The following is a 20,505-nucleotide window of genomic DNA, read 5'->3' as shown; positions in this document are numbered from 1 at the left end:
GTTCTCACTGGAAGAATTACCCATCCTCCTCAAGTTACTGAGGGATCAAAATTCACCCTCTCCCATTTCAGAGGAAAGGAACGATCCTTCTTGAAAGGAGCAATTGGGTAGTCAGAGCGCAAGATAGCCTTACAGCTAATGAGGAACAAAGATGAAGAAATGGAGCAGTTCCTCAAGATACTACGCCATTGAAGGACTGGCAGTGTTAAAAGAAAACGTTCCTCTCTTCTACATAAGTCCTGTAAGTTCTCCTGAATAAAACGAGAAAAAAAAAAGGTGGTAAAAGCTCTGCAGCTCTTGGCAAGGTGGCAGACATCAACATCCAGACGGGTGAGATCCCTGCTTCTCTGGCTACATTCTGTGGGCGGTTTTTAATCTTAAGTCGTAGATGCCTTGAGAATTGCAAAAGGAGGAACATGATGCACTGGGGTCACCACAAGGAATCACGTTTACTGTGTTAATGTTGCCCAGGTCATGCCTATGGTAAATGTTGAGCCCAGACTTTCTAGACAACGTGATAGTAGATGGCCTCTTTTCTGGAATTTCTGTGGAAGACACAGCATTTCCACAGCTTGAGGAGGAGGGAGTGGAAATACCATCTAAAGCAGCTAAATTTAAGTCTCCAGTCAAAACAGACATCTTTATTATCTCACCAACAGTAGTAGGACAGCGCTGAAGCTACAGAACTGAGGCTACAGCAAGTGGTAAACAAATCTGCTCCAGCACAGAAGAGATAAGAATGAACGCAAGGCCCCTTTCCAGCTGTGTCCATCATGTTAGAGTCCAGCAGCATCCAAGAGCTACATCTTGGAGTTCATAATAAGAACAGAAGAAGATAAAAAGCATCTTGTGCTACTCGTTCTTGCAGACCATCTGCCTCTGTCAGGATCTTGCAGTATTCAAAAGAATAATTTTGCATACTTTATTTTTTTAAAAAAGCATGTATCTAAGTGGCTGCAGAGATAGGGATGTGCTGCCAGGTTTGAGACTGAATCCAGCCTGACCAAATAAATATGGTCACACACACATACATATTTTTTTTAAAAAAACAGAGTAGCGCTTAGAAGATCAGCCAGTTGAGCTTTACTCAGGATGTAGTTTCCTCCCATATGATATGATCACCTCATGTGAACATCTGCGTTACAAGTACTCCATCACAGGATGAGCAAAGTTTACAGTCATCCCAGAAGGGGAGGAAGGAAATTAATAAAAAGGAAGAAAGGGGAGGTAGAGAAGTGCCATACAACTAGGATATTCCCTCTTGATCAACATGCAAAGCAAGGCAGAAGTAGAAATGTAGAAACCATACATCTAAAAGAACAAGGAGAGAAAACAGTCCTGATGTACATTTAATGCAACTAGCCATGTAGTGCATATTCATAGCAGTGAGGGTAATGGCAATAAATAGCAATAAACTATCACAAGATTCCCTTTAACCTCCTTATTTTTACAGGATTTTCTAAGTAAAAGTCTAGGAGCAAGTGGACGGAGAGGTATAGTAGAGACAATTTCATGAAGCTTGAGCTACTCAACAGCCCTCACCCTCAGCTACCCAGCTACTGCAGTGGCTTCTTTTCAACTCCTAAACAACACCTTACTGGGTTGGATCTGGAGGAGAACTTCAGCTTCGCATCAGGAACCCAGGCAGGTTTGGTCAAGGCTAGGGAACAGTCGTGTCCTGCAGCTCCAACCTACCACACAACTCTTTCCATTCTGACATCAGGCTGCCCAAAATGGAACATTTTCTTTTGATACTATCAAACTGGCTAAAAAGAGCTACTGGCATAAACAATAATCAATCTGTAGTGAATGGCAGTCATGGCTGGATGTGAATCAACTGATAAAAAAAAAAAAATCTTCTGTTGGAAAGCACTCACACATAAAAGCACCATTAACAAGGCAAATTTCTACCAAACTAAAACCACTCTGTTCTAAATAAATGAATGAATGTGGAAAGAGTTTTTTAAAAAAATCTCTTAAATAGATAGGCTTAAAGCAGATACTAAAGTTGGAGTAGCACTAACCAGATTTACAGGGAAAGACTGAGATATCACCTTCCGGGACCCCACTCCAAAGCTTTGCTGCCTCTCAGCTTCAGTTGACTGCAAAACCCCAAATGGGAGGTCACTTGCAAGTATTAAATCTACTTTTAAAGGAAAATGTAGAGCCTCAGATTCAAAGAAGGTCTCTTGCACAGATTCAGAGCCTGGCCTTCAGAACCACAAGTGTAGCAGAAAGACGAATTTAAACTCAATATATTTATAGCCAGCCGGTAATAAATGCAAAGCATGATGAACAGAAGCAACTTCAAACATTTGAGTTGACATTGGTGGCTCAGTCTCATGAAACCTGGTGAGACTGTAACTGCACTAATGAAATCTCGAAGGCAAAAGGAACAAGAGTTGCTACCACCACCTACCCAAAAGGCAAGCAGGGGTGCAATCCTTCCGGGGACACAGAAAGCAATCATGGTCTTCAACATATTATTCCTGGAACAGAACATGATCAGAAGCTTCGTGGTGCTATGCTGATAACAATTTCACAAGCAGCTTCATATCAACATAGGAGTGACAACAATTGACATTGTTTCACAGCCACAGCAATCACCTGCCTGTGCTGCAAGTATTTGCAAAGGAGCTGCCCCAATGCACCACCCCTCAGGGAAGACCACAATCAGTGCCCTCAAGAGCCAAAATAACCCAGTTTAACAAAATAAATTAGCCCTGATCGTACAGACAGACCCTTGGTCCATGCAGTCTCCATTCCAGAGGTAGGCAGGAAAACAGTGTCAGACTGTCCTCTGAATTCACAGGCCTCCAGACAGAAAATCCTCTCCCTCTCAAACATCTTCTCCCAAACAAGATGATGGGACAAGGTGGGAAATAACTGGTTAACCACATTACTTTGAAAGATCATTTCCTGAGAAGCAGACTATTTTTCAAAATCTTCCCCCATTAATTCAGACACTGACAATGGATGTCAATCACCGCATAAATGAGCTGGTACTTGCTAAAGCAACTACAGTAATAGACAAAAAATCCAAGTATTTGGCCTCAGGGAATTCAAAGAATCAAAATGCATTCTTGTTAGAGAGCCTAAATTAAACTCAAAGTGTAACAGTACATCAGTAACCTACAAGTTTTCTAAACCAAAGGTCTGAGGAAGTGTCCCCAGCATCATCCTGCATTAGCTACATAAAATGGAATAATTTCTTCTCAGCTCTACCTGGTGTATTCAGGGTCCATGCTGTCTAACAAGATTCAGCTGAACTGTTCTTTGTTGTACAAAACCAAGAGACAATATTTCTTCATTTCAAATACATGCCTCCATCCTGCCCATATATGCACAGAGTTAAAGAAACCTATCAGATGCTAATCAGCTCTCTAATTGTGTTTTCCCCCTTGGACATACTGTGCAGCTGGATTAATTCCTAGAGATTACCCTTAGACCCAAGGGACTCCTTGACAGGGCTATCAGGACAAGGACTCATGTCCAGAAGCCCACAGTTCTGTCTAACAGCTGATAACCATCCATAAACCCACAACCACTGACATAAATATTTAGATTTATTCCCAAAGACAAGAATCATCAGCAGTGTTTGCTGTGGCTCAGCAAGACTCCCTAGCAGACATACTGATCTATACACTGATAAAGCCATAAAGAATGGCCCAATTCTAATTCAGGCACTGAAAACAACCAAATGCCTTTCTTAAAGAGTCAAACAGGAGATCCCAGCTACCCACCACACCTTAGTTTTGCAAGAGGGAAGTAATTTAACAGGAGTATTGCATAGAGACTAATTATTCAAAAATAGGTAGCATCACCTAACAAATTCTAGCAGTACATGGAAGATATGATGGATTCATGGCATGTGAAGGAAATCAACATGCTCATGGCAGAAAAGACAATGATTTTCCCAAAACCTTTTACTTTTAAAAGAGGGGAGCAAGAGGATGTCACAGACACATGTCCTCTAAATTACAGTTTCTCATCCCAATGCTTATCTTTTGTATAACAAAACAGATAATGGACAACTCCCCATCTTAGTGAATATCTCCAACTTCTGTTAACTCTGTTTCCGTATCCTCCCTATCCATCCAATGCATAACCAGCTCTTCAGAGGAGTGTCTTCTTAGCACTTCAAAAATTAAAGAAAATGTGCATGCAACCATCACTACGGAGCAGAGCTTCTTCCCATGTACACAAAGCCAGGAAAGAACAAGATGACACTTAAGAAGGGGCTGATGAAAGCAGCCCGCGTCACCAGATTTGTGACAGCTACCACTGTGTCTGGACACAGGAGAGATGCAAGCAGGCAGTGTTTTCCACTCCAGGTACAAGGTTTCACACTTACCAAGCTCCTTACAGGGGAGCGCCACGCTCCAGCGGGGCGGCCTGGTACCTCTGCCATGAGGCATTCCGGGACATCGCAGCACGGCAGCTGCTGGAAAGCTGCAACTTCAGGAAACCTAAAACAGGAAAAAAGTGAGTCAAGAGGGAATGAATGTGCTGAAGCCCCTTTTGAAAGCAGCACTGACAGCCTCCCACAGGCAGCTGCAGCACTGCCACAGCTTAAATCCCTACAAACAACACATCATTAAGGTTGACTAACCAAAATATTGTGTGTTAAAACGCAATTAAAGTTGAAACTACGAGCAATTTACCGGCTATACACACCAGAAAATATTGCAATGATCTCAAATCCAAACATTTTTTACCCAGCAGCAACACCATAAAGCAGTTGTTATCAAACAGGTGATCAGACTTTTAAAGTATCAGCTGCCCTTTAGTGTGTCACAAGGCAGAGGTGACACACGCCTGAAGAAATTATGAGTTCTAAGCACTGTAATGCTGTCTTGCAGCTTTATTTCACCAATACCAACTTCCAGGCTTCACCCATTTGTAAGTTACTTTTAGCCACTTCAAGTAAAACAATCTAGAAGCAACAAGATTTCCAATCAATCAGGAGTAGCAGTATGAGTTTAAAGATTAACTATGCAATTAATGCAATTTAGGTTCAAAATGATGATACCTTGAAACAATCAGCCTTATCAAAAGTACACCAAACAATTACATTAAATCAACTGGAAAGCTGAGATACAATTATGCAATTTTCCCTTTAACTTGCATTTGACAATGGTTTTAAGTGACATTTCACAAACTGAAGGTCAACAGTCCATAGTCACAAAGTCTATGCTTTCTCAAAACTGTAAAACAAAAATATTTTTAAGAAGAACGCTCAACAGCGGGGAAGTGAGACTCAAATCACCTAGGAGAAAGCAAAAGGCAGAATCCCAGAGCCTCTGCATCTCCTTGCTGCAGTTTCCCAGAAAAAGAGCGTGGCACTAGAAAGATGCTTTGGTATTGTCTCCAACATCCATGTCAAGATGCACAAGTGACATTTTTCAGAACAAGCCCAGACAATCCATAAATAAGAACCACAGATTCACATCTAGGATTAAAAGAGCTGACGTATTTGAATATATAGAGGCAAATGAGCCAGGAGGAGGACAGAAGCCAGAGAGGGTTGCTGGGTCTATGTCTTCCAAATCGAGGATGGCAACATGACTTTTCAAAACCTGAACGCAGTCTACACAATCACAACTGGCTTAATCAAAATCTTTTGTGCAGGCAATACTTGATGAAATTGGGTTAATTCTCACTAAGAAGTTTGAAGATATTTACTGGTTAAGAAATTACATAAAATATCCTTTATCCAAAGACTGCTGTACTTTGAAGAGAACACAGTTCATTCTTCTTATGAAACAGAAGAGGCTAAATTGCTTGAACACAAAATATAACTCAAATTTAACAATCAAGTTGTGCCCAGCAACTTTGTAATAATTGCATACAGAACACAAACATGCTTTGTTGAGAGCTCATAATATCTAATCAGCTATAATTGTAAATTTTATTTTCCATTTGTAAATTACCAAGGGAGCTAACTAGAGAACATGGGATGTAAAATAATATTCTAGCTAAGGATATTTTGTTAACACTTAAGCCTCTACCCACCCCATCCCTAATGCCTGCAAGGCTCTTCTGCTTCTGAGCTTATTTTAATTGTTAGCTTCTCTTTGAAGGTATTTTAATGCGAGCAATGCTCTAATGAATTCTCAGCACTGTGCTATTTTTCCAAATAGTTATTTTACATCATCTACAACTCTGGATGCCAAGATGTGGTTCCTATGCTTATGTGAGTCTCTATGAAGAATGTCAATATTCTCATCAAGGAACACGCTTCTGAACTTTAAAAAAATCCCTTCTATGGGTTTGTTATTTTCTCACATGAACCTGTTACAGCGCTTAATCCATCAGGAACACCTGCCCTGTTCCTGACCAGTTCTGCTAAACCACACAGCTTCACCAGGAAGCACAGATCTCTGGAGCACACCAATGTCCTCCACACTTGTCCTTTTGTAGATTCCTCCCTTGGGCAAGCAGATTTGGTAATTCACATCCCTCTCCAAACTTGCCTCTGCCAATATGCCATTTTCAGATTCACAAGTAGTCACTCCATCCTGAACTCCCAAACCACCACTGATAGTTGCATTGAGACTGGACACACTGGATACCTCAGCAGAAAGCAGAAGGCAGTCACCTCATGCTTAGATAGCCCAGACACCACAGCTCTTACTGCTTAGGCCACGGTTCTTACTGCTTAGGGGACACTTCTAACATCGTCCCACATCATGCTCTCCCTATGACGGTATCTGACTACGTTTTGCCACCAATTAAGGCTCCACAGTGACCGGAACCCCTCCTGAAGGGCACAGGCAGTGCGCAGCACAGCATCTGCCTTTGTCTCCCACTCTAGCAGTGACAGACGGGTCTTTCAGTGAAAAAGAACTACTGTGAGCTGCATCTCTAAACTGAACTATCCACAACTAAATATTATTTATTAGATTAATATTACGAGAAAAGAACCAAAGGATACTGGTCTGCCTTATGAACAGATTTTTTTTTTTTTTTAAATAAGCTTAATTGTTTTTCATCAAGGCCAGCAGTCAAGAAAGCCAATATCCCACTTTTACCAGCCCCAATGCAAGAGCCACACCAAGCTCACGGAAAAATGCAAAGGCAAACACGGAGAAAGAGCCACAAATACCCTCCAATCTGCAGCACTCTGACAAATAATATATAGATGGGTGGAGGAATTAAGCCATAATTAGCAATCTTTTTGACCCAGGTAGTCATCTTGTGTTCTTTAAAAAGCATTTTCAGGTTGTAAAAAAAGCAATGACAAAATGTCACTTTTCTGAAAACCACTGCTGACAATTTTATACAATAAATAACATGATTTTTATAGTAAAAAGTATAACATCCGCAACACAGTGAAGTTAACATATTAACACTGACAGAGATTATCTCTGTTCTCTATTAATTTGCATTCTTTACAGATGGTTACTTATGAAAATTAAGCATGAAGCCAAAAGGTTATCTATGGCCACATTAGCAAACATCTGCTTGCAATTCTGATTTCATGTTTGCATGCTATTCTTGGAAAAGCAACCATTTTCGAGAAGTACCAGATGTGACCAAGTGTTCTTAATGGTAAAATATTCGTTTTAGCAAGATAAAAGTTCAATGAAACATCAGGGCCAGGAAAGAAATCATATTCTCTGAACACAGCAACTGCCTTGTACTGCTTCTGCTGCCGAATACTCCAGGGGAAAAGTGTTTCTGAAGAGGGGAAAAAGCAGCAGTTTATTTAGTGTGCCGCTACAGATAATTACTCTACATTTTTAAATATGAAACATTCAAAGGAATAAACATGAACTCAGTTTCAACTTTAAAGCAGGGATGGTATACATTACATGAACTGAACTATTTACTGCCTGTTTACTCTCAGACAGTGGAATTGACATGCTACCCTTCCATCTTCAGTGGCAGGAGCTCAAGCAGCCTTCAACACCAAGTTTAGGGATCTTGACCTGCTCCCCAAATGACCTCAGCAAGATCCTTCACTGCCCACAACAAAGAAGAAATGGTTCACTTTGGGCTGGGTAAGTGCTGCGGGCACCTGGCTCTCTAGGGAAGTTCTATGAGGGAATTAATGTAGACGGAACCAAGGTGGGAGCGGTCGCTTTAATTCTTTCTTAGAGCCTCACTATGCTCAAGCTAGATCCTAAAAATTGAAAAACAAAAGTTTCTACACCTTTAAAATATTTGTTCATTATTTTTCATAGTGAGACTCTTTGAATGAATAATAATGTTAATCCAAAAGAAATTTGTAGTTTGTCAATATATTTGTATTACAATACAAAATGACTTATGTACCCACATAGCTCAATTTTTTTTATATATATACACACACACACGCACATTTACAAACAGATATTCTGCTTATAAACTATCATGGACTCCTGTCTTTTCAGAGATCTCTTTTTTCCTTTAATTTCAGAATCAAATAGAATTGAAATATTGGAGTAAAGTACTACAAACTCAGCCACCAACACTTATTGGCCTGATATGGGGACTTTATTACAAAATGCCATTCTAAATAAGAGGTCCCAAATAACAAAATAAAAAAAAAAAAAACCCCAACACAAAATCAAACCGTCCACATGCTCACCACTACCACTCTCCCCAGTAGTTCAGACTAACTCTTCAAGACTTGAAAATTACTCTTCTGGTGAACCCTCAAGCAAAATTCTGAACAACATACATTATATACATCCCTAATAAATTTTCAGAGGAAACAATACCATGTAAAGATTCAACTTCAGTAAAGTTCAACTTTCCCAAATACCATATGACAAGAAAATACTGCACTCCCAAACTTAACTTCAGTGTACAGTTCTTCTAGGATTTTTTATTCATTTATTTTAATATTAGTTTGTAGATTTAATGTAATCCCAGACTGACTAAATGACAACTCTTATAACTTTTAAAATAAAACTACAGGTGACAATCAAAGACCTGCATTATTAGTTGATGTTGCTCAGTCATCTTACGTGAAGAACAGCAATTATCACAAACCCCAAGTATTGAAAAGTCATAAGTTATCTCTTTATCTACTGAAGAGGGAGTTTGATCTGGAAGACTATTGTTTCTTAAAATATTACCTTAAATCCTTTTCATGTTCTAATGCTTTGGAACATTCACTGAATACATGATTTCTCCACTGGATTTTTTTAATTATTATTATCATCATTTTTTTTAATTTTATTACATTTTTAATTTATTATTATTATTATTTCTTAAAAAACAATTCAAATTCTCACATGACCTGGCTCTTTGTGCTGCAGCTTCAAGACTACAAATTATAAACTTCACAATGAAATTTAGCTAAATTCTGAATCACCACTATAATTTTTGAAATTAAACTACTTATTTGGAAAAAAAAAATAGCTACATAATTCAATTTATAAAATATGCTTCTATTATCTTGTGATATTACCTTGTGTGTCTAACTGCCCTTTAAGACACTCAGCTCCAAACTTATTTGACGTCTCGAAGCATTTTTTCTCTTTCAAATATTTATCAACTGGATTTCACTTTTATTGAGAGCTTGTTTTTTGTTTATTTGGGTTTTATTTCGGGGTTTTTTTTAACACGTTTCTCCTACGTGATACACCAGTCTTTTGATAGAAGGCAGAGTTCCTAATAACTTCATAGGTGCTTAGATAATAGAACTTCCTGATACAGCCAACAAGCAGATGGATAGGAAACAGAAAATTCATTTAAAATGAGAGAATTTGGATACTAACATGTTCTAAAGACTTTGGGACTTCAGTATATCCAGAAAAAGCAAAAGAAATAGAAATCCAGCTATTTAAAAATTAAGAATTTTGCAAGCTACTAATAACATTAGCATATTTCAGAATTTTGTTTTTAAGAAGAGGGAGGAGCCAGCTCCTTCTCTTGATGCTCCCTTCCCTGTGACCAGGCAGCACAATATGTGTTCCTAAATGGTGTAGAAAGTAAAGATGGGAGATTAACAACAAGAATAACTGAAAACTAATTTAATGGTAAATAAAGAAATAATCAAATGAAGTTAAATTCTAAATGTTTAAGCTTCCTTGTGCACCTCAGAAAACATGAGTTGCCCTATTCTCTTACAGCGATGCTCTCACACATTTTGCTTTTCACTCTTGCCCCCTTAGCCCACACCTTTTTTTAAAACTCAGATTAAGGCTCCCAGAAGGGAACACCACCAACTTCCATACAAAGCTCTGAAAGAGGCAAGGGTTTCACCATGGCAGCCAGGCATGGAAGTAGCAGCTAGTAGAGCTGGGTTACTAACCAAACCCCCTGTGCATCCCAGACATCGCCTCCCACGCTGCTCTTCCCCAGCACTGGAACAGGGCTTTGGTCTGGGTGGGCTGCAGACTTTTGTTTTAACATTTGGGACTCAGAGAAGACCTCTCACCACCACCACCACATGTTGGGGAGGCAAGTGCCTGTGTGAAAAAAAGTGTTTTCCCCTTTTGGCTTTCCCTTTCCTGACACATGAGAATTCACACAAGGGGCAAGGTCCGACAGCTGCCCCAAGAGAAAGAAATTCTGCTGGGGAGGCAGTTATGCCACAATAAACTATATAGAGTGTAACTCATTGAACTGTATAACACAGGGTAACCTGGGAAGAACAGTACATTTCCCCTCCTATCCACGGGCCAAAGCAGAGACGATGCCTGCATCTACAGAGCAAAATACAGAGTACCTATGTGGGAAGGCTTAAGGACTTTTCCTGGGACAACGAGGGGCAACATGATGGGGAAATGCAGAAACAAAAACAGCAATGGATAGAAGGCAGAGAAACAGAAATACCAGAAACCACCAACCTAATGCAAGAGTACAAGCAGATCTGAAATCCTTCCAAGTCTCTTCAGCAATGATGTGTGCTTTTGTAAACAAAAGTAGCTCTTAACATACTTTTGGCTTGAAATGAATGGAATGCTCCTGTAAAACACAAGAGCTTCCATTTTGGATACATAAAAGCATCCAAATGTTCCTTACGCAGCTCTGCATCATCGACATCATTTCAGGTGTAAGCCAAGGGGCCCAACACCCCTAGCAACTGTGCAGGATAACATCTGCCTTTAGCCATGGTGCCTTGAAATCAGAAATCTAGTCAAGAAAAGAACTGGTATTGTCAACCAGGTAAGCTATAAAGCTATTATAAATTCATATAATTTAGGTCTCTGCTATTCTTCAAAATTCTTTGGGATAAAGAATACCTTCACTGAATTCCTCTTGCATAACAGAGCAAGACAAGTTAAATGTGCAAAAACGGGGGTTCCCTTTGGGGGAGTTGGCAACAGAACGCCATTCAGGATTGTCTCCGACTAGCATAATTCACCGAGGAAGGGAAAGGACAAACGAGATTTGTGTTATAAGTATTTACATCGCTGTACTTCACATCTTTGTGTCTCAATAATTTTCAGCTTACTTGGTGCCCTTTACAGTTATTTGTTCTGAATTTTTAAAATGCCAGCCATAAAAATAAAGCTAGTGAGGAAAAGTAAAACTTTATCATTGGTCAAAAGCTGCCAGCAACTCCAGAAGGCACTGCACGCCGGCAGCCTGCCTGAGAAAGAGGCTCTTGTTCTTGCCCCGCTCACAACGCCCTTCATAACCTTTACAACGCTGTTGGATACATAAAGTAGCATTGATCCCAGAGCCTTGAGAAACAAGGCCTCGCAAATAAGAGAGCTAAGCCACCGTCAAGCACAAACCCCGCCTTGTCCGCCCAGCCCAGGGCAGAGCATCCCCGGCGCGGAGCCGCTGCGCTCCCTCCCGGGGCCGAGGAGGACTCGCTCCAGCGGCAGCCCAGCCGGCTCCTCCCCTCCTTTGCCTTAAGCACACGAATCCCGAGTTCAAGGAGGGACAGCGGGTGCTGAACTCCTCCCTGTGCCGCGGATCTCATGCCTCTACTTCCATTTAACCTCGCCCTCCCAGATGCGTGCCGGTTCTCTTCCCAGTCCTCCCACAAACACCAGTAAGATTTGTTCCTTCATAGGTAAAGAAATTTAAAACACTGAATTGCTGTGCTGGATGCTAGTGAATGATCTAATTTATTGTGAATGATATAAAGCGTTCAGAGGTCTGGTCTTTATTGAGCAATCCAGAGACCAAGCTCTGTGCCAGAGACCATAAAGCAAAACCCATAAAAGAATTGGTTACAAGACTTGCATTATGAAATCAGAAAAATACACTAATAGGATCTTAATAGCTACCCATGGAGACATTCGGTTTAAACAGAAAATTTTCGACATTTAGTATAAGTGAGACAGCACCTTGAAACTAGTTTAAAAAAAATTAAAATTGACCTGTCAGTAAATCCGCACCTATGAGTAACCAAGCGACCTTTGACAGGTAGACACAGAAAAAAACATTTCTCATACGTTAGGGATACACTTTTAAAGTTAAACCAAAGTTAAAATAGATTTAATGTGCTCACTGCATCATTTAGTAACTTTTAGGTGACACATTGCAACTTCAGTAATAACATCAGAAATAAACAGTCATAGGTTGTTGGAGACCAAACAATACCACTGCAGTTAAACAATTGCAGTGTACTCTAGTCCTCTGTTAACATTATAGGAAACATCAAAAAGGAACAATCTCTCACACTTAGACTCATCTGCCTCCAAGTTTTAGCCCTCAAGTTTTCCCTCACCGAGCTCCATTCACTAGAGCTTAAAGAGGAGCTCAGACTTCAGGCTGCATGCAACCCCTGCCTTTTCAACAGCTGTGTCATTTACCTGCTTTGAGTATCATTAATGATGCTTATTAGCATACTGACAGCTGATGTATCCATCCTTAATACCGTTAGTGAACACAGCAACAGCTAGAAACTTCACAGTAACAGGGATAAAGCCCAAGAGACTGCATCTGCAGACAGTGACCTCTGGCTCAGTGGCTTTAGCACTCATTGGTCCGTTTTCTCATCATTGCCACCACACTAAAATAAAGCAAACAGCTTTATGCTTTCCTGTCCTTATGAATGTTGAGGTTTGTTCATTCAGCTGCAAAGTTTCAACAGAAGACACATAAAAAGCCCTCAGCAACTTAAGGTAGTAGGAACAGGGTATGCAAGGTTAAACCTACCTAGGCAGAGGAATTGCCAAATGTCTTTCCACTTTCATGCCAAGTGATGCTGTAAGTGCTCACTAGGGGCTGAAGAGTAGTAATTCCTTAAATTGGCACTTAAGTGACACCTACTACAGAAGAACTGCTAGTTTGATGGCAGCAGCATACAAGCTAACTTGCAATATTACTGAAAGAGCTTCCAACTAACCTGGCCTGTGTTTGACCTACAATGACCTGAACTATTCAGAACGAGGTGTCAAGCTTCAAAGGAGCAGAGGTAAGCAAAAAACTAAATGTTGGGTTTTCTAGCTGCACATCACAAAGTTATGAAGCTTCAAGAACACCCAATACTTGGCATTGTCTCAGGTACCTAAACTCCATGAGGACAGGATATCAAACATGATCCACACTCTCACTCTTCACACCTCCTGCCCAGGAAGTCGGTTTTAGCTTGGGTTCTGAGACACCCAACTTCTCTGCATGCAAAAGAAACTGCCAAAGCACATAGGTGAAACACCTAAGTCAGGAAACTGACCCTTTTCTAAAATCAAACTGCAAAACCTCCCCTTAGGCAACATAAACAATTAAGGCAAGATATAACACAGAAGCACACATCAAACATACAGGTTAGAGAAAATCATAACCCATAAAGCTATTTTCACTGTGAGGAGAGTCAAACAGCAGCACAGGTTGCCCTGAGAGGTTGCGCAGGCTCTGTCCTTTGAGTTTTTCAAGACATGACTGAATCAAGCCCTGCGCAACTTGGTCTGATAGCACAGCTGCTGTGATCTAGAGTTCCTCTGAGGTTCCTTTCAGCCTGATTTATCCCATAAGTTCTTAAGATACATGCCACAGCGTGTCACGCAACTGGACCTTGATGCTATTCTAGCCTCTGGAAGCTACCATTATGAAATTAAACACAGATTAGTAAAAATTGATTCCATGAATAAGACTTTATATTTTATCATTTTTAAAGTTCCAACTGGCCAAAAACATTCTTTGTTATTAAGAGGACATAATGCAAATAATTTTGACAAGCATGTCAGCAAGATACCACTGTTCTCCAATATGATTTCTGGAGCAAGATATTTGAAAAGCAATTTATGTATTAAATACATTGTTTTCATCCAACTTTTGTCTCTAATAAAAATAATGAACTGTTCCTACTGGAAACCAACCAGACTGTAGACCACAACTCTTTTCTTCAAAAGCTGAGAAAGATTTTTGTTTGCAGAGAGTCATGAAACTATGAGCTAGATTCTATGATTTTGTGATAAACATTAAATTTGCCAAATAAAAAAAGAGACTGCATTCATTTAAAGCCCCATATTAGGGAAACGATGTTGCCTTTTTAAGGCTATCTGTGACATACTAGCTGAATTTCAATAATCAATTGTAATTCAGCACCATATCATCTATTTATATCCACTGTTCTCAGCCAACTGCAGATAACTACATGCTCTTGAAAAGTTTGGCCAGGATTTCAGCATAGTTGGCAAATGCAAGCTGGCAAGCTCTTAGCCAATTAAAGTCTTTATAATGACTATACCACCACATACGAGACTGCTAGAAATGAGACTGGATGAGGTAAAAAAAATAATACATGACTACTTTGTGCTTCTCTTTAATTTTGCTTTGCTGATAATCAGTATCATACTACAACTATTCCATCAGTCTTTAAACTAAAGATGTGTAAGTACTAGCACCACGTTTCAATTATGTTAAAAGAGGGTATCTATACTAAAATACGCTTTATTGGACTAAATGTTACAATAGAAAGCATTTCCTCACTAAATGCATAATACATGTTCAGCCAAAGTATTAACTGCATACTCTACGACTAAGTAACAACTATGTATAATCCATCCTTATGGATTTCAAAATGAAGACAAATAATTCTACAAATTTTTTTCCAGCAAAAATTTCCAAGTAGCCTCCATACAAAATCATAGCCATAAAGGATAGAAAATATTTCCCAATTGCAGAATTTAGACTTATGCCAGACAGATGCAGTTTCCAAGGTAGGACTTATCTTTAGTAAATTGATACTTAGTCTTAACAGTCTTGAGAGTCCACGTTCTGTGTGACCCCAGGAGAATCCTGGAGCTTTTCCCAACTGGCACCCCAATATCCAACAGCATCGCAATGCTGAATTCTGACATGCTTGTAGGGGGTCTTATATTATTCTGTTTTACACAATACTGCAAAAAAAGTTGATTTAAACAGGAAATAGCATGCCAATTATGAGAAAAACTTAATACTGCTACATTTCACATCTAATAACTTTCCTAGCTTGAAAAGCTATACACAATTAGTTTCTAAAACAATTAGTAAATGCCTAATTATAAGTAGTCTTGCATATTATGCTGTACATTATACGCAAGTTATGCTGCAAGAATGGATTTATGCAATAAAACTGGATTTACTCAATATAATTTCAATGAATTCTAAGGAAACTACAGCATTAGGTAGCAACATTAGTCATTCACCAATGCATTTCGCAGTATGTAACGTTTTTGAAATACTATGAACACATCACGTAGTCCAAATTAGTAAATAATACATCATTTTTTGTTTCCCAGAAAATCTCCTCTGACACTTGGGAATCCAGCTAGGGAGAGGTCAGTTTGAACTGTATATCCAGACACAGGAACAGAGAGAGAGAGCACACACCAGCATCAGCTGGGTCAGTTCAGAGCCTACAGTAAAAATGCAGAATACTAGAAAAGAGATGCAAGGGCAGGGAACCCACCACCACACTATATGGTAAGAAACACACTGTATAAAAAAAACCAAACAAGACATCCATGGCTTGCAAGATTTTACAGACTTACCATTAAATTGCAAATACTCAAACTCCAGAGATTTGGAGACACTCCAGTGACTCAGTGAAGGGTTTCCCTAAGAAATCTGCAACAGGGAGCTAAAGGATGTTTTGTTCCCCTTCCTCCAATCAAGGGAACTGGAGCAAAAGGGATAATGACTGGTCTTTTTAATGTCCCCTTAATCAAAAAAGGAAAACCTTTACCATCAAGGTTTATTTCTGGAGGGACCACTGCACTGTCCCAATGCATTCTGTTCCCGCCACAAATCCTAGTTTTTGTCCCAGCATAACCCACCGCACTGGCACAACTAACATTATTACTCCGAGATCTGGCAGCAAACATTTCAGCGTTTTCCTTGATTTTTGTATGCATGTTTGGAGTTACTTCATTTCATGGTGGCTTGGAAAACTACTGTTCCATTATTTAATGAATTCTGAGGCATTCAAGAATATAGCCAATTCCAGCTTATATTAAATGGAAAATGGAAGAAACACTACTTATTCAACTGTGTTTATAGAAAAAAAAAAAAAAAAGGTGGCTATAAGCTACAAGTTCTCAGCGGATCCAAGTCTACGAATACAAACCTAGAGAGACTTATAGAAAAACTTAATGTCAAGCATTATGTGCGAGACTTCACTGGATCAAGACCAATGACCTCACCATTTTCAGTCGGATGGATTTAGATGTCTGGTACAACAGAAGAATATCCCTTTGCACCACAGCGCAACACATTCGAGGAAAAGCAACTTATTTTTTTTCAGAATTAAAGAATCAGTGAGGCCTGGCTGGCTGGAAAGCACTGTTCTGGAAGAGCCCCAAAGGCCCAAATAATTGCAATGGACTGGAAAGGCCTTCACCCCAGGTCAGCAATTTACATGCCAGCCAGGCTATTTATGAGGGAAAGCAGTTACCAGCAATCAACACTTGAATGCTCAAGTTGCCCGTTTCAGTACCATTATCAGGGCACAAACAGGTACAGATACCATACATCCAGCCTGATCTAGTAGGACGCGTCCCTGCCCATGGCAGGGGGGTTGGAACTAGGTGATCTTTAGGGTCCCTTCCAACCCAAACCATTCTACAATTCTATACCAGTCACGTGCTCTGCTTCAGCAGAAGACCCCCAGGACCAAGGCAGTGCACAAAATTAATTAATCAGTTACCAGAACTGGACTAAGATAACTAAGATTGGTCTGCAGTACAAGTCCTCTCTCCAGGCTTGAGCTGCTGCCCACCACAAGTGCCAAATGCAGGATCAGCATAAGGAATGGTAAGTAAAAATAACCTTTCATCCTCCATCCGATTGTCAACTCATTACAATTCAATATAAGTGATGGGTTAAAAAGAAAAAGAAAGTCCACATTTTCCCTCTTTCCCTGCCAGTTAACATTAGTTCCACCCCATTTTCCCAGTTATCCTCCAGTTCCCTCCCTCTCAGCTTGCTTTACGTCCCTTGCTTCATTACATTGTCCTTTTACTTAGTCCCATATTTGCCACCCATCGTCTACTTCTTCCTCATTACTTTCTTCACCACTTGTAAGCTAACTTCTAATAGTCCTCCGTATACACTAACTGATTAATCAAGATAACGATTATAAAATTAAGTAAGTCTTGTATTTAAGACTCAAGTATCTACAAAAGAACTTCTAAGAGCTTCAGTTCTCAGTACATGGATAAATTTTCTATGTGTATGTAAAAATCCCAGTTGTCACAGAGATGAAACAAAATATCAAAAAAGAAAAAATTCAGCCATTGCTGAGAATTAGAAGGGGAACTAGAACTAAACATCTTCATTTTCAACTCCGAGTGAAAGACAAGCATCAAAATCATTAACTGTCTCTCCTTTTGCTTACAGCAAGAGGTCACAGCAAAAATGTCAAACATAACAGAGCTGTTCAACTAAGAGCAGCCTTACAAAATCCAAACTATTACCAACAGCAGCTTAGACATCATCTTCGCCCCAGCAAAACCACTGTCCGGACAGCAGCTGTTACACAAGACTCCACATTAGAGAGCTGCCAAGCTTTAACCTTCAATGAAAGGAAATCAATTTATTCTCTCAAGACACAATTCTGCCATATCAGAATACTGGTTTCCTTAGGAATGTGTCAGGGGAAAAAAAAAGGCAAGCTATCTTCTCCTACCTCTTCCTATTGCCTAAACCAAAAGCTACGCACATGGAGTAACAGCACAGTAATTTATCACAAAGCAATAAATAGGAGATTGCTATTTCAGATAGTGAAAGTAGGTAGACAGCAAGTTAGCTATTCAGAACATCTATCTTTTTTTTTAAAAAAAAAAAAACAACCAAGCAAACAAAAAAAAAAAAACAACCCACCCCACAAACCTCATGATGAATAGGAATACAAAGGCAATGCTTTTATGGAGGGAGAGGAAGCATATTCCAGAAAAAAAAAAAAAAAGTCTCTAAATGCAGTAGTTTTCTCCAATGGCAGTTTTATTGTTGTACACTGAAAGCTTTAGAAAACATAGGAAGTCTAAACTGTAGCAAATTGTTAAAACAGTTTTAGTATAATTCATTTGTTGTATAGGAAAAAACAGTATGTAGATCCCAGCACAGAAGCACTGAAAATACTTAGTACTAAATCTCTTCCTCTAATTTTGCAGTGATCTGTGAATAAAGGTTCTCTAAAAACCACAAGCCTGAACTATGACATCATATAAAATCTTTGAGCCTTTGCACATCAATCAGAGCTCCTGGTACACACAGTACAAAGTAAGAGCTAGTTTCTGGCTGCAGAAAGAGTTGTGCACTATTAACACTGCAGATGGCACATTCACTGTACATACAAGACGACAAGCCGTGCACATAGAACATAATATGCAATTAGCTTGGGTGTTATCAAAGGAATTTGAGATTAGGTTATATTTCTTGGTAAACATACAGTTACGAAAGAAAAAAAAAAGCCATTACATCTAGTCAGATGTCTTCTAGCTTGTCTCTGTATAAAGACGTCATTCTTAGAGAGCTAGATGGTACAGACTTCTACACACTGCATACTCACTGCACTTTGCTTTGCACAGTTCACAAGGTCAGAATAAATAAATAAATAAACGTGGCTTTGATTTTCATCTCTACCTTGCAGAAAGCATGTTAAAGTTTACATCTTAATCTTTGATATTATGCAATACTTTCTCTAATAGTCTAACTGTGCTTTCACAATAGAAAAAAAAAAAGAAGCTACTGTCCATGTAGCCTTTCTGAGTAACCAAAAACACGCAAATGATCAGCTGGCGATTTCTCCAGTAGTACACAATGCTCATCTGCAGAGCTCCAAACATGTATTTTGAAGGTGTCAGGACAGAGAAAGAAAAAAAAATTAAAGTGAATTAACAACGACTGATTTTTAAAAGCAGCACAAAAATAAAGCACTAAACATTACATTTAACTATTCCGAGAAGCTTGTACCACCATGCCCACCAACACCGCACGCAGGGGCTGAACTTTGCCGAACAGGGACAAGCCAAATTTTGCTGTTCTTGAAGTTAACAACACTGCTGCATTAACTCCAGAAGCAGCAGAAAAAGTTGGCTGACAGCAGATCATACCTCAGGGCAAACACATGGGCAAAGACACACACAAAAGCACCCCCCTGAGCATCTTTCACTCTCACGCAGTTCCTGCAAGCCGGACAGCGAGTGGAGGCCGAAGGACCCTGCACTTGAGATGTCTGGAGAGCCGTGCTTTCATCAAAGGAAAAGCTTCTGACTCAAATTGCAAAGCTTTAATGGATTTTTTTTTTCTCCTCCAAAAAGCACGGTAACTCTGTTGTGGATAGAGTCTGACTACAGTCAGCACACGCAACATACACCCCTCTCTTCGTATTTTTCTTTGAGGGTAAAGCCATTTTTGCGGTACTCCACGCTTACCAATAAGTAACTCGTAAGTTTGACATATTTATAAGTTTACTCTCCAGCCGGAGGCAGCGGCAGGCTCGGGGACAGCCCGAGGATGCAGCGGGGCAGCAGCCCCAGCCCCCCCCGGCGCGCCCTGCTCGCTGTCCCGGGGCTGCCGGCGCCTCCGCACCCCCGCGCGCCTCCTCCCGCGCTGCCCTTCGCCTCCCCAAGTTCGGAGGGTCCCGGGCGGCAAAGGCAGCCTCAGGGGAAATTGAGGGTGTCGCAGCCCCACCGACCCCCGCCCCGCTCAGCCCCACCCCAAGGTCACCCCCTCCCCGGGAAAAGCAAACTTTGGGTACCACTCACTCGGGTGGAGCAGAGCGCCGGCAGCGGCCGCGGAGAGCCGGGGGCGGCGCGGAGGCTCCGCCGGCTGCAGCGCGCAGGGCGGGCTGCGCGCCTCCTCCTCCTCCTCCTTCTCCTCCTCCTCCTCCTCCCTCTCTCCGACGACTTTCAGTTCACCTGCAGGCGGCCCGGCTGCGGCGGGGCGGGCTGCTCCGCAGCTCTCCGCGGGACCGCAGTCACTGCGGCAGCGCCCTGCGCTCCCCGCGCAGCCCCTCGTCCCGCCGGGGGACGAGGTGAGCCCTGCCCCGGGGGTGTCCGCAGGCCCTGCGGAGCGAGAAAGGACCTCCGGGGTGCCGGGGACCGTCTCAAGTCCTTTCGCGGGTGCGGAGGCAGCTGCGCGCTCGCCTGCCCCGCGGGAGCCTTCCTGCGGTTGCTGGGGAGG

General features: G+C 40.8%; 1 protein-coding gene across 1 annotated transcript in view; it reads right to left on the bottom strand.

Annotated features, from left to right (window-relative positions):
• KIAA1217 (KIAA1217 ortholog) overlaps positions 1-20,198 on the bottom strand; it is a 362,749-nt gene extending 342,551 nt beyond the window's left edge. The window contains exons 1-2 of the mRNA XM_054058353.1: positions 20,088-20,198; positions 4,355-4,469 (exon numbers count right to left, since the gene is read on the bottom strand). Coding sequence (XP_053914328.1) covers positions 4,355-4,418 — 64 coding nt within the window. The 5' untranslated portion in view covers positions 4,419-4,469; positions 20,088-20,198. The remainder of the gene's footprint in view (positions 1-4,354; positions 4,470-20,087) is intronic.
• Positions 20,199-20,505: the final 307 nt, after the last annotated feature.

This window comes from Cuculus canorus, chromosome 2 (genome assembly GCF_017976375.1).
Source record: "Cuculus canorus isolate bCucCan1 chromosome 2, bCucCan1.pri, whole genome shotgun sequence".
Taxonomy (NCBI): domain Eukaryota; kingdom Metazoa; phylum Chordata; class Aves; order Cuculiformes; family Cuculidae; genus Cuculus; species Cuculus canorus.
The sequence above is the reverse complement of the archived record's forward strand: the minus strand, read 5'-3'. Positions and strand labels throughout refer to the sequence as shown.